The sequence below is a fragment of the Hemiscyllium ocellatum genome, chromosome 2 (assembly GCF_020745735.1).
Source record: "Hemiscyllium ocellatum isolate sHemOce1 chromosome 2, sHemOce1.pat.X.cur, whole genome shotgun sequence".
Taxonomy (NCBI): Eukaryota; Metazoa; Chordata; class Chondrichthyes; order Orectolobiformes; family Hemiscylliidae; genus Hemiscyllium; species Hemiscyllium ocellatum.
Window position 1 is genome coordinate 69,532,401 of NC_083402.1, and position 13,868 is coordinate 69,546,268.

Here is a 13,868-nt window from a genome sequence, read left to right on the forward strand (position 1 = left end):
ATGGCTGATCATTCCTAATCAGTATTCTGTTCCTGCCTTACCTCCACAACCCTTGATTCCACTATCCTTGAGAGCTCTACCCTACTCTTTCTTAAATGAATCCAGAGACTGGGCCTCCACTGCTCTCTGGGGCAGAGCATTCCACACAGCCACCACTCTCTGGGTGAAGAAGTTTCTCCTCATCTCTGTCCTAAATGGTCTACCCCGTATTTTTAAGAAATATCCTCTGGTTCGGCACTCACCCATCAGCGGAAACATGTTTCCTGACTCCAGAGTGTCCAATCCTTTAATAATCTTGTACGTCTCAATCAGATCCCCTCTCAGTCTTCTAACCTCAAAGGTATACAAGCCCAGTCACTCCAGTCTTTCAGTGTAAGGTAGTCCTGCCATTCCAGGAATTGACCTCGTGAACCTACGCTGCACTCCCTCAATAGCCAGAATGTCTTTCCTCAAATTTGGAGACCAGAACTGCACACAATACTCCAAGTATGGTTTCACCAGGGCCCTTTAAATCTGCAGAAGAACCTCTTTGCTTCGATACTCAATCCCTCTTGTTATGAAGGCCAGCATGCTATTAGCCTTCTTCACTACCTGCTGTACCTGCGTGCTTACCTTCATTGACTGATGTACAAGAACACCCAGATCTCTTTGTACTGCCCCTTTACCTAAATTGATTCCATTTAGGTAGTAATCTGCCTTCCTGTTCTTGTCACCAAAGTGGATAACCATACATTTATTCACGTTAAACTGCATCTGCCATGCATCTGACCACTCACCTAACCTGTCCAGGTTACCCTGTAATCTCCTAACATTTCACCCTGCCAGCTTAGTATCATCCAATTTCCTTCTTAAACATCCAGTTTGTCCCCTCTCCCCAGTACTTAGTTTAAACACAGCTGTGTTGCAGTAGCAAACCTGCCTGCCAGAATGCTGGTCCCCAACCTATTAAGGTGCAAACCGTCTCTCTTGTATAATTTATGCTTACCACAAAACATACCCCAGTGATCCAAGAATTTAAATCCTTGCTTCCTGCACCAGTTCCACAGCCACACATTCAAGTTCATTATCTCCCTGTTTCTGGCCTCACCAGCCCAAGGAACTGGAAGCAAACCATAGATAACCATCTTGGACATCCTGCTTTTAAGCCTTCTTCCTAATTCCCCGAAGTCCCGCTGTAGTATGTTCCTCCTCTTCTTCCCGACATCATTTGTGCTGACATGTACTACCACCTCTGGTTCTTCACCTTCATCCTTGAGGATTTCCTGCACTCTGTCTATGATGTCTTTAACCCTGGCACCAGGAAGGCAACACACCATCCTTAAGTACCGCCTGCTGCTACAAAAACCCCGGTCAGTTCCTCTCACTATGGAGTACCCTATTACCACGGCTCTGTGCGATGTCCGACTCTTCCACACTGCCTCCACGCCAAGTTTTGATTGACAGACCTGGCCGCCTCATGGACTGGCAGTGTCATCTGTCTCTACTGTTTCCAAAAGATTCAACTTGTTCCTGACAGGTACTTCCCCCGGGGTCTCTTGCACCTGTCTCCTCTCTGCCTTCCTCATCGTCTGCTCTCTTCTGATATGGTCAGTGTAATAATCTTGCTGAAGGTCTTGTCCAGAAAGATCTCATTCTCTCGGATGAGCCCAAGGTCCTCGAGTTCTTTCATCAGTTCTGCAATATGCTCTGTCAGTAGCTGAACGTGCACACACTTTCCACACTTATACAGGCCAGACACACCAGAGTCATTGACCTCCCACATCAAGCACATAGCACACTGAACCAGCTTGGCAGTCGTGTCTTCACCCTCTTCAACTGTGGCGTAATCACCTCACTCTACTTCCTTGTCAAAGACTCCTAAGCTAAAGCCTCACTCTTCAATCCACAGGTACTTCCTTGGACCCTCTTTTTGGAGCAAGTCTGTGGACTTTTAATTTAGGTTAGAGGAGGAGGGTGGGAGGGAGGCCCTACTTTGTAGGACCTGGGGTCGAGAACACACCCACTCAAATAACAATCACTTACCTTCCCGACCGGCTTTGCGCTCCGACTTCACTTCCGCCCAGCACCTGCCGTTCGATGCTGCAAAAAGCAGAGAACAACCTGTATTATCCATAACACTTAAATATACTGAAGTTCATGCTAAAAGGAGTACTGGCTGAACTTTAAGTAAGTTCTATGAATTTGAGAAAACAAAGAATTGCATTTTTACAAGGAAGCCTTACCTGTCAGAGGATACATGTTAGAAATCTAGGTGTAATCATCAGGATGCTACCACAAAATAACAAGTTAATTTTATAGAATTTGAAAATGAACAACTGAAAAAAAAGAAAATATTTCACATTGTTCTCTTTCAGAATTCCAAGTTATGCTAGACGCCATATTTACTGCGAGGCCATTAAAGCTGGCAGTGAAAAAGAATGGAACTTTGCATGGTCACTTTACCAGAATTCATCACAAGATGATGAAGTATTACTGTTTGCTATGGGATGTAGTCGAGAACCATGGATTCTATCCAGGTATTAGCTTTCCAGCGTATAGCAATGGAACAGCCCTGTGTGATTTCTTAACATAATTAAATTTGAAAAAGTTTGGATGTTTCTTCCTTGTGCAAATCTTTGGAGAATTGTAATAATTTGCCTTTGTCACTTCCCAGTATCATTGGAGTGGTTAATATGCTCCTTGCTGGTGGATTTGCTGGGAAGAGCACCTGAAATCCACCAGCTGTTGTTTGTCTGCCTACCTGCGCAGCCCTGCCTCCTCTATAGTTCTACATTGGATTGGGCAGCCATAAGAACCTGCCCACCCTTGAGCCAATTGAAGATCTTAACTGAGCAATTAATGATTAATTAAGTGCCTCATCCCACTGCTACAAATATTTTACATGCTGTATGAGAAGCCTAGAAACATTACCTATAACATTGGACATGTCATAAAAGGAAAGCTTCTTTCAGAGCCTACTGGGAGATGTTACATGATGAGAACCACTGGGAACAGAAGCATGTTTCTCCTCAACCTTCGGCTAAGGTGGGAGCACCAGGAACATAGTATCCCTTGTATCCAGCCCCATTAAATCCAACTCCTTTTCAGGCAATAGTGACCTTATTTCAAAAGTTATATCTCATAATGTTATTTTTTAAATCACATTATCAATTCAGGTAGCCATTCTGTTAGCCTTGTTTATTGAGTAATCCTTTATGATGGCAGTATGGACACAATCAACTTAATTACTCCATTTTCAATCAGACGCTGGATCAATCTCAACTCAGGAAGGAATGTATTATGGACCAGGCCAGACCCCCTCAAAACATTTCAAGAAAGTAGCCCAGACCCTAACTCTGTTTGTTGTTTTATACAGGTGCAAGTGGATATTGCAGGAGTGATTGGGCTAGCCCAACCACTTAGTTTTAAACCAAACAGAATTCATGTGCAAGATTACTGAATGAAACACAAACAAAAGATAACTGGATATAAAATAACTTAAACTATCTGAAAACCCAACAGGTTATCCCAACTTAATGATGCTGTTCCAAATTCCTGCAACAATCCCCATAAACACACCTTGACAAAAAAAAGGTAAAATCAAACACAGGGTCCTATGGGAGAGAGAAAGATGGCAGCATGGAACACCCTCTTCCATGTAGCTGTTTCTTGGATCAGCAGCCTCAACCTGACTGACAAGTTTCAGTGAACAGCCAGACTGCTGAAGACCAGACCAGATCAAACAAAACCAGAGAAACGTTGAGCTGGGAGAACTGGCCACTCACCTTTCATTTTTCAATTTTTTTTAAACTAGAAGGCCTTTTGTCTGAGGCGCTATCTATTAGCTATAATCAAACTGGCCCTAAAACCCTTCAATCCTAGACTTTTCAGAATCACTGCTTTTACGACCTCTCTAAAAGAAAAGCCAAGAGCAGCATAACCTTGTTAAAAGGGCAGCATTGTCACAAATGACAGAACATGAATTAATATTCTGAAGACGGTCACTGCACCAAAAATGTTAAGTCTGCTTTCTCTCCACAGATGGTGCCATACCTGTTGAGTTTCTCCAGGAATTTCTGTCTTTGTTTATGAATTCATGTGTCATAGGCACGTGGCAATTGCCCATTTGCTAATTGTCCAGGGAACCAGGTGTTTCATGCTAGTCTTTGTTCATTGGCTTTGAGCACAATGATAGCATCTATGAAAATAATGTGACTTTGAAAAGTTACAAATTGGAAATTGCTGGAAAAACTCAGCAGGTCTGGCAGCATCTGTGCAGAGAAAGCATCAGTGACCCTTTCTTCTAAAAATTTCATCACTCAACTTCTGTGGCAGCCATTTGTTGACAATTGCAAAGAGGCATACTATTTAATTTTAATTGCTTTTTCTAAGGCAAAAGTACAGTCTTGAAAAACATCTTAGCATTGTGATAGTAGCAAGTACATAAATACAGAGGAACCTTGATTATCCGAATGAGATGGGTGGGCAGTATTTTGTTCAGATAATTGTTTATTCAGGTAACTGATTCAATGCCTTTCTTCTGGGACTCTGAAGTTTCTTTGTTCCTCGCTTTGCCTGTCTTGTTCCCTCTCTCTGTCTCAGAGTTTGTTTCTGAGCAGACTCGCTTGTATGTAAGGGGCTTGCAGCATTGCTGAAGCCTCCCATACCCCTCTACCCCCATCAGTTCAATGGGATTGACACAGTGAGCACTTTTTAAGTCCACTCCCTGTTCAGGAAACTAGGCAGCAGCACACCACGCACGTGCCCCCACTCCCCCATCTGGCCCCACCCAGTCCCTGCCCACCCATCCACCCCCCCCCGTCCCGCTCCAATCCCCTGTCCGCCTAGCTGCCTTGCTCTCCGTCTGCCCTGACCCCAAGCCCCCTCATCATCCCCAAGTCCGTCCTGCCCCCACAAAACCCCTCCCCACCATCGGGGAAACCAGACTGCTGCTGCCTTTGGGGGGAGTCTCAAAATAGCACACACAAACACATACACACACACACACACACACACGCACACACACACGCACGCACACACGCAGCCACACCCACAACTTTTTACTGCAACCTTTTGACAAGTTCCACCTTTGCCCTACAAAGGACCAATGTTGGAGAGATTATCTGGGGAAGGGGTTTAGGGTACACCCCTGTGTAGAACTCCAGGGCAAGGGTGGGGAGAGAGAGAGAGAGAGAGAGAGAGAGAAAGGGTGGGCGGTCAGTCATTTGGAGATGTTGTCTGGGCTGCCATCGATATCCAGGACTGTTCTTGGCAACATTTCCGGAAGGCGAGTTCATTTTTAAGCACTGTAAACAAAAGATGTGACCAGTGTTGGAAACACCTCTTTGATGTAATATTTTTTATCAGAACCTTGAGATCTTCTTCGGATAATTCGAAATTCGGATGATTGATATTCTGATAATTGAGGTTCCTCTGTCTATGTAAAAGATAGAATTTTTGGCAGGTCATTTCATTGTGTAGTAGAAGTTACAAATGTCTGTCAAACATTTGTCCGATCTTCAATTCATACTCCAAATTAGTTTGGTTTTGCATCAATTATAAAGATTTACAATGTTATCCCAAATTAATATAAATGTATATTTATACACATACTTAGTAAAATTAAAAAGTAGTCTTGGGAATCCCAATATTCTGGAAGTAAGTTACTCTGTAAATGTAACTCAACATGGCAGGTTGATTCTGATATAACTGCCTAGTGTTCCATGACAGCATATACGGAGAATTAAATTATGTGGCGAGTAATTATCTATTGAATCTATCAGCAATAATGGTATCACAAAAGAAAATCATCAAAAGAACTATACAGTTCTTCAACTAAGTTCCATCAGTCTCCGTGCTTTCAAAGAAAGGCAGACGAAAATACTCAAGCATGTGGGAGAGATCAAAGTGTAGTTGCAAGACAGCCCATGTACAGAAGATGGAGCACAACTCATTTTGGTAACAGAGTCTGTCAGGGTCAAAGCAGCAGAACACTGAAGAAAAAGAGAAATGACATAAAAAAGAACGGGACCCATAAAGATTTGCAAATTACTTGGTTTCAGTAAGAACAGAGAAGATGGTAAAAGAGGGGGTGTGTGGCATTGTAGAAAGGATGTTTGGGGACTCGTCAGCTGAGGTAGTATGGGCTCAGGTTAGAACCAGAAAAAGAGAGATCACCCTGTTGGGAGTTTTCTATAGACTTGCAAATAGTTCCAGAAATGTAGAGGAAAGGATAGCAAAGATGATTCTTGATAGGAGTGAGAGAGACAGGGTAGTTGTCATGGGGAACTTCAACTTTCTAAATATTGACTGGGAACACTTTAGTACGAGTACTATAGATGGGTCAGTTTTTATCCAGTGTGTGCAGGAGGGCTTCCTGACAAGTATGTAGACAGGCCAACAACGGGCGAAGCCACATTAGATTTGGTACTGGGCAATGAGCCCGGCCAGGTGTTAGACTTGGAAGTAGGTGAGCACTTTGGTGATAGCGATCACAATTCTGTTATATTTACTTTAGTGATAGAAAGGGATAGGTGTATACCACTGGGTAAGGGTTACAGCTGGGGGAAAGACAATTACGATGCAATTAGGCAAGATTTAGGAAGTATAGGATGGGGAAGGAAACTGCAGGGGATGGGTACATGAGAAATGTGGAATTTATTCAAGGAAAAGCTCCTGTGTGTCCTAGATAAGTATGTACCTGTCAGGCAAGGGGGAAGCTGGAGAGCGCGGGAGCCGTGGTTTACGAAGGAAGTGGAAGCTCTGGTCAAGAGGAAGAAGAAGGCTTATGTTAGGATGAGATGAGAAGGTTCAGTTAGGATGCTTGAGGGTTACAAGGTAGCCAGGAAACACCAAAAGAGAGAGCTCAGAAGAGCCAGGGGGAGACATGAGAAGTTGTTGACGATAGAATCAGGGTAAACCTTAAGGCTTTCTATAGGTATTTAAGGAATAAAAGAATGACAAGAGTAAGATTAGGACCAATCAAGGAAATTGTGTGTGGAGTCAGAGGAGATAGGGGAAGCACTTAATGAATATTTTTCATCAGTATTCACTCTAGAAAACGACAATGTTGTCAAGGAGAATACTGAGATACAGGTTACTAGCCTAGGTGTGATTGAGGTTCACAAGGAAGAGGTATTAGAAACCCTGCAGAGTATGAAAATAGATAGTCCCTTGGGCCGGATGGGATTTATCCTAGGATCCTTTTGGAAACCAGGGAGGAGATTGACTGAGCCTTTGGCATTGATCTTTAAATCATCATTGTCTACAGGAATAGTGCCAGAAGACTGGAGGATAGCAAATGTGGTTCCCCTGTTCAAGAAGGGGAGTAGAGACAACCCAGGTAATTATAGAACAGTGAGCCTTACTTCAGTTGTTGGTAAAGTGTTGGAAAAGTTTATAAGAAATAGGATTTGCAATCATCTAGAAAAGAATAATTTGATTAGGGATAGTAAGCATGGTTTTGTGAAGGGTAGTTGTGCCTCACAAACCTTATTGAGTTCTTTGAGAAGGTGACCAAACAGGTAGATGAGAGTAAACCGATTGATGTGGTGTATATGGATTTCAGCAAGGCATTCGATAGGGTACCCCACCGTAGGCTATTGTACAAAATGTGGAGGAATGGGATTGTGGGAGATATAGCAGTTTGGATCAGTAATTGACCTGTTGAAAGAAGACAGAGGGTGATGGTTGATGGGAAATGTTTATCCTGGAGCCTAGTTACCAGTGGTGTACCGCAAGGGTTGGTGTTGGGTCCACTCTGTTTGTCATTTTATTAATGAACTGGATGAGGGCGTAGAAGGGTGGATTAGTAAATTTGCAGACGACACTAAGGTTGGTGGAGTTGTGGACAGTGATGAAGGATGTTGTAGGTTACAGAGAGACATAGATAAGCTGCAGGGCTGGGCTGAGAGGTGGCAAACAGAGTTTAATGTGGACAAGTGTGAGGTAATTCACTTTGGTCGGAGTAACCAGAATGCAAAATACTGGGCTAATGGTAAGATTCTTGGTAGTGTAGATGAGCATATCAGATCTAAGCACCGCTGTCCTATACATCCAATCATAAATGATGGTGGGCAATTAAACAACTAACAGAAGATAGAGGGTCCATAAATATCCCCATCCTCAACAATGAGACAGCCCAACACATAGAACATTACAGCACAGCACAGGTCCTTCGGTTCTTGATGTTGCACTTACCTGAGAAACACATCTGAATCCCATCTAACCTATACTATTCCATTATCATCCATGTATTTATCCAATGACCATTTAAATGCCCTCAGAGTTGGCAAGTCACCAGCCCAAAGGTCAAAGAAGAAATATTTGAAACACCAAATAGCAAAATGTGCTGAGTCAATGTTCCAATATAGACCCAACCCTGGCATTTACCCAACAATGTGGCAAAAGGCCCAGTTATGTCTTGCCCACAAAATGCAGGAAAAATCCAATCCAGCCAATTGCCACTCTATTAACTGATTCTCAATCACCAGCAAAATGAAGTACGATGTCATCACAGCATTATCAAGCAGTACCTGCAAAAGAATGTCATGCCCACTGACACTCAGCTTGCATTCCATCAGAGCCATTCAGCTCATGAGCTCATGGTAGCCTTGGTCCAAACATGAACAAAAGAGCTGAACTCCAGAAGAGGAATGAGAGTGACTGTCTTTGACATTAAAGCTGAAAATGTGTTGCTGGTTAAAACACAGCAGGTCAGGCAGCATCCAAGGAGCAGGAGATTCGACGTTTCGGGCCAGAGCCCTTCATCAGGCTCTGGCCCGAAACATCGAATCTCCTGCTCCTTGGATGCGGCCTGACCTGCTGTGCTTTAACCAGCAACACATTTTCAGCTCTGATCTCCAGCATCTGCAGACCTCACTTTTTACTCTGTCTTTGACATTAATACAACACGTGATCATGTATGGCATGAAAGAGTTCTATCAAATGTTGGAGTCAAAAGAATTCAGGGATTGCTCTCTGCGGTTGGAATCATACCTAGCACAAAGGAAGATGATTATAGTGGTTAGAGATCAGCCATCTGAGCTCCAGGACATCTCTGCAGGAGTTCCTCAGGGTTGTGTCCATCATCAGCTGCTTCATCAATGACCTTTCATCCACCATAGGTCAGAAGTGGGGATGTTCACTGATGATTGCACAATGTTCAGCACATTCATAAGAACTCAGATACTGGAGCAGTCATGTCCATATGAAATAAGCAAGACAACATCCAGGCTTAGGCTGACAAGTAGCAAGTAACAGTCGTGCCACACAAATGCTAGGTGATGACCATCTAAAGAATGGGAGAATCTAATTATTCCTTTTGAATTTCAACATCAACAAGACTCAAATGTCTTGACACCATTTAGGATAAAGCAGCCTATTTGATTGGTAGTTCATCCACCAACTTCAATACTCACTCCCTCCACCTCCAATGCACAGTGTTAGCTGTGCTTACCATCTCCAGGATGCGTAACAGCAACTCATTCAGGCTTCTTCGATAACACCTTCCAAATCCATGACCTCGATCACTTGAAGGAGAGGCAGTAGATGCATGCAAATGTAACTCTTGCAAGTTCCCTCCAAGTCAGACATCATCCTGATTTGAAAATATATTGCTATTCCTTCACAGTTGCTGATCAAAATTCTGGGACTCCTGCTCTAACAGCACTTTTTATGTCCCTACACCCCAATTAATGCAGCAGTTCAAAAACACAGCTTACCACTATCTTCTCCAGGGCAATTAAGGATGGGCAAAAATGATCAATGCCCCTATCCTAATAACAAATTTTAAGAATTTTTTATGAATTGATATTTAAACTTATTTTGCATTGTATTGTATTCCATAGAATTTTAATATTTTCATAACATATTTGGGAATTACTGCCTTCGATATCAGTGAGTAAAGCCACAGGAAATAATATATCTTAAAGAGATTCTATAAACCTTTGAAATTTTGTAAATTTGCATAATGACAGGTTAGGTATTTGATTATTGTTCTACCTTTGTATGTGCCAGGATGGTGTCAGAGCCTTTACACAGCTCAAGTCATAAGTCACTTAATTGGAGTTAGGCTTAAGTTTATTGTCACATGTACACAAGTACAGGGCACAAGAGTATAGTGTACAATGTCACCACACATGGTGCCATCTTAGTGCAGAGACCAAGGCACAAAATCTTAGTTACAGAAGTAGAGAAATAAAGAAATAAGTTAAAACACTCAGCACTACAGTTTTCTTAGCATAAAAGTAGGCAAGTAAAGAAATAAAGTTAAAATATCAAACATTAAAGTCTTTTCCTGAGCCACGGGCCTGTGAAAACTGGGCTTTCTCAAGAGACCTCACTCTCCCCTGTGCTGGGCGTGCTTTCCCTCATGCTGGGCATGCTCTTCCTTGTGATGGGTTAAGACCCGTTAGGCATGATAGGCTTCAACCCCAATTGCTGCATCACTGCTGACCACTGCTTAAGATTAGATTTGATTGCCTCACCAAGAATAGAAAACATAATTATCAATGTTACTTTATTTTTGCAGATATTTACACTATACTCTGGATGAGTTAGTAGTCTCTGAGAAGCATTCATATACAGTTTATCAGTCGGTGGCAGAAAATCCAATTGGTTGGGCTTTAGCGTGGAACTTCTTAAGAGCAAACTGGAATAGTATTAATACTAAGTAAGTCAACAAGTTTTATCTGTCAGTTGCTTTTGATTACTTTATACATAATTTTAACAAATGCAACTGAATTTTCCTACTTACAGATTGCATCAATTACTAACAGTCATCATTCACGTGTAAAAAATCTTCAGAATTCTGTTTTCGCATTGATTCAGCAGGAAAAAAATTCCAATTTTGGATTCAGCAATGCTCATTACTGTGCTCTATTGACTCAATGGTGGATATTCACTGACATGTGCAGAATTAGAATTTTGATATCAAAACTTAGAAATATAGATAAATGTGCAGCACCAGAGGAGGTCATTCAGCCCATTGTGTTTCTGTCAGCCAAGAAAGACCTACCCAGCATAAACCACTCTCTAGATCTTTGTCTGTGGACATAACGGCTATGGCATTTCAAATGCATATTCAGGAAAATTTAAATGCAATGAGGGGTTCAGCCTCTAGTCTCCTTTCAAGCAATAACCTCCAGACCACTAGCACTCAATGGGCAATAGAATTTCTCAAGTCCCTCAAATTTTTCTTTCAGTTGCTTTAAATGTATGTCACATCATACTTAAGGAATTTAAAGAGCTGAGAAGAAAGAGCTGTACACTGTTTCCAAGGGAATACATTCGTTAATTCTTTGAAGTCTTCACAGCTCAAACTTCGAAACATTGTGACATATTTCCATTTCTAACATTAACCAGCTTAGGTGCCTCTGAGAAAGCTTGTTCGTGTAAGGTTGAGTTGTCAACAAGTTTGTGCTGAACAGTCAAGACCAGTGGGCATGAAGTTACCTTTGTCCAAACTAGTTACATGTAAAACTGACACAACAGTAGATTGAAATTTTCGCCCCTTGTGTCCTAGAGGGATGCAAATCCCCGTCTTGATGGTGAACAGCTGATATCTATAGTAATTTAAATTACACTTTTTGAGTCCGGAGAATGTCCGAAAATGCTTCACACAACTGAATAATACAAAATGAGACAAATGACCAGTTTTGATTTAATGAAATTGCGTAAGAAGAAAACATGCTGGTCAAAGTTTCAGAAAGTCTCCCTGCACCCCTTCAAATAGTGTATGGGAGCTTTTCTGCCCATTTAGCAACATCTCAATGTCTGTTGCAGAATGCAGCACTTCCAGCAATACAATAGTCCCTCAGTATTACTTTGAAGCATGAGTCTACATTATGTATTAAAGTCCTGGGTGAGATTTGGAGGCACAACCTTCTGATTCCAGTGCAAGAATATTACAAAGTGAGGCAAGATGAACTAATAATATTCTTTACATACAATTATCATTATATTTATATTTCAAATTACCTTTGTTCTTATTTTAGCTCTACTCATCACATTGAACTGATGACTTTACTTGATACAGTTAGTGAAGGGCTCCTAACTGATTTTGGATTACAAGAGGTATGAACATTTACTATAAGCTTTGTAAATATAAATGCTGTCCTATTGCTACTATTGAATATCATATTTTAAGATAGCTTAAATGGCTCTTAAAAGAACAATTAATAACAAAGCCAAAATATGACAGTTTTATTTGATTTATTGTTGTCACGTGTACCTAAGTGCAGTGAAAAGTTTTGTTTTGCTTGCAGTACAGGTATATCATAGCATACAAGGGCATACAGATTATAGGGTGTTTAGACAGAGTGACACATACAAGGAACGGCTATACAGGAGGTGCAAAAACATGATCAACATTAAATTTCAAATTAGAGATGGATAGGTACATGGATAGGTGCTTAAGTTAGGACAAATGTTCAGCACAACATCGTGGGCCGAAGGGCCTGTTCTGTGCTGTATTGTTCTATGTTCTATGTTCTATGTCATACTGAAATTGAGGTATGAACTCTTCTAAACTGTGTAGAGTTCGCAAAGAGCCACCCAGTGTCGTCATCATCTTAAATCCAGTAAAACCTTAACCTAAGCATAGCAAGATTGTGTAGGACTGGAGGGGGCTACAGATGGAGGGAGGAATGGACCTCTTTATGAATTTAATCATGAGGATGTATTTATTACTCACAGAGTGGTACGGGTATGGACTAGCCTGCCTGCCAATGTAGTTAACTCAGCCCATTAGGAAGATTTAAACAATCCTTGGATAAGCATATGGATGATGATGGGATAGTGTAGGGGGGTGGGCTTAGATTGGTTCACAGGTCAGTGCAACATCGAGGGCTGAAGGGCCTGTTCTGCGCTGTATTGTTCCATGTTCCCTATGTTCCCTATTGGGAAACAAGTTGGCAAAAATACAGGTGTTGAGCAACTGGGACAATCCTGCAGAGGAACCAAGCAATGCAGGTTTAGAGGATCAGAAATTTTACAGTGGGAGTGGTGGATGGGAGATGACCAGAAGAGTAGTACAATAGATATATTTGAAGGTGAGATAGGCTTGGAGTGAGGGTTTCAGGAACAGATGAATAGAGCTGAGTAGAACCCTTAAGGTAGGAAAAACATTGTCTTTGCCAAGATGGCCCAGTGTACAGCAGGGTGGAAAAATCTACTTCATACCAACTAGCATATATTTTGTCAAGAAATCCGAAACAAAACAGTAATCATTAATATTCTATTATTTGTACAATATCTCTATGGCTATTATTCCTAAATTCATTTTTTTTTTATAGTTTGAACTATTCCTGAACAGTACCATTGATGAAGAAGACTGGGCATATGCCGTTCAACGGCTCATCACTGACTCACGGGATCTTTTGAACTGGAATAAAAAAATTCATACTGAAGTTCACAATTGGTTAAGCGAACACATACCTGCAAACTGAATCAGTACTAAAATTCAGGAACATTTTAAAGGTCCATAGAGTCAAAACAAGACAATCGTTTTCTCATGAATCAATCCTAAGTACCTAATTTGTAATATGCCCTTCGCATTTTCTTTCTCCAAAAGTCTGTTTAACTCACTTGTACTGATGGCTTCAATCACCTTTCATGTTAGGCTATTGCACAATTCTGGTGTTAGTTGAGAGCAGAAGATGCACTTAACCTTTCTTCCAGATATAAAAGCTAAATTTTAACACGTTCACCAGCATATACAACTTCATTTTAATAAACAAAAACAAACTGGCAAGAACGTCATTTGGCCCTGGAGAGGTAGGAATAGAGATGGTTTTGTACATGGAATGTGGCTGCATTAGGTCAGCTTCTTGATGTCTTCCCACCTTCAACCAATGTCACCAGATGCAGACAGCAGGAAGCATCAGTAG

The 13,868-nt window shown here is 41.5% G+C and overlaps 1 protein-coding gene across 1 annotated transcript in view; it reads left to right on the plus strand.

Annotated features, from left to right (window-relative positions):
• The window catches only part of LOC132823632 (aminopeptidase Q-like), a 133,187-nt gene extending 119,760 nt beyond the window's left edge, over positions 1 to 13,427 (plus strand). The window contains exons 17-20 of the mRNA XM_060837571.1: positions 2,355 to 2,516; positions 10,511 to 10,651; positions 11,976 to 12,054; positions 13,275 to 13,427. Coding sequence (XP_060693554.1) covers positions 2,355 to 2,516; positions 10,511 to 10,651; positions 11,976 to 12,054; positions 13,275 to 13,427 — 535 coding nt within the window. The remainder of the gene's footprint in view (positions 1 to 2,354; positions 2,517 to 10,510; positions 10,652 to 11,975; positions 12,055 to 13,274) is intronic.
• The last annotated feature ends 441 nt before the right edge of the window (positions 13,428 to 13,868 follow it).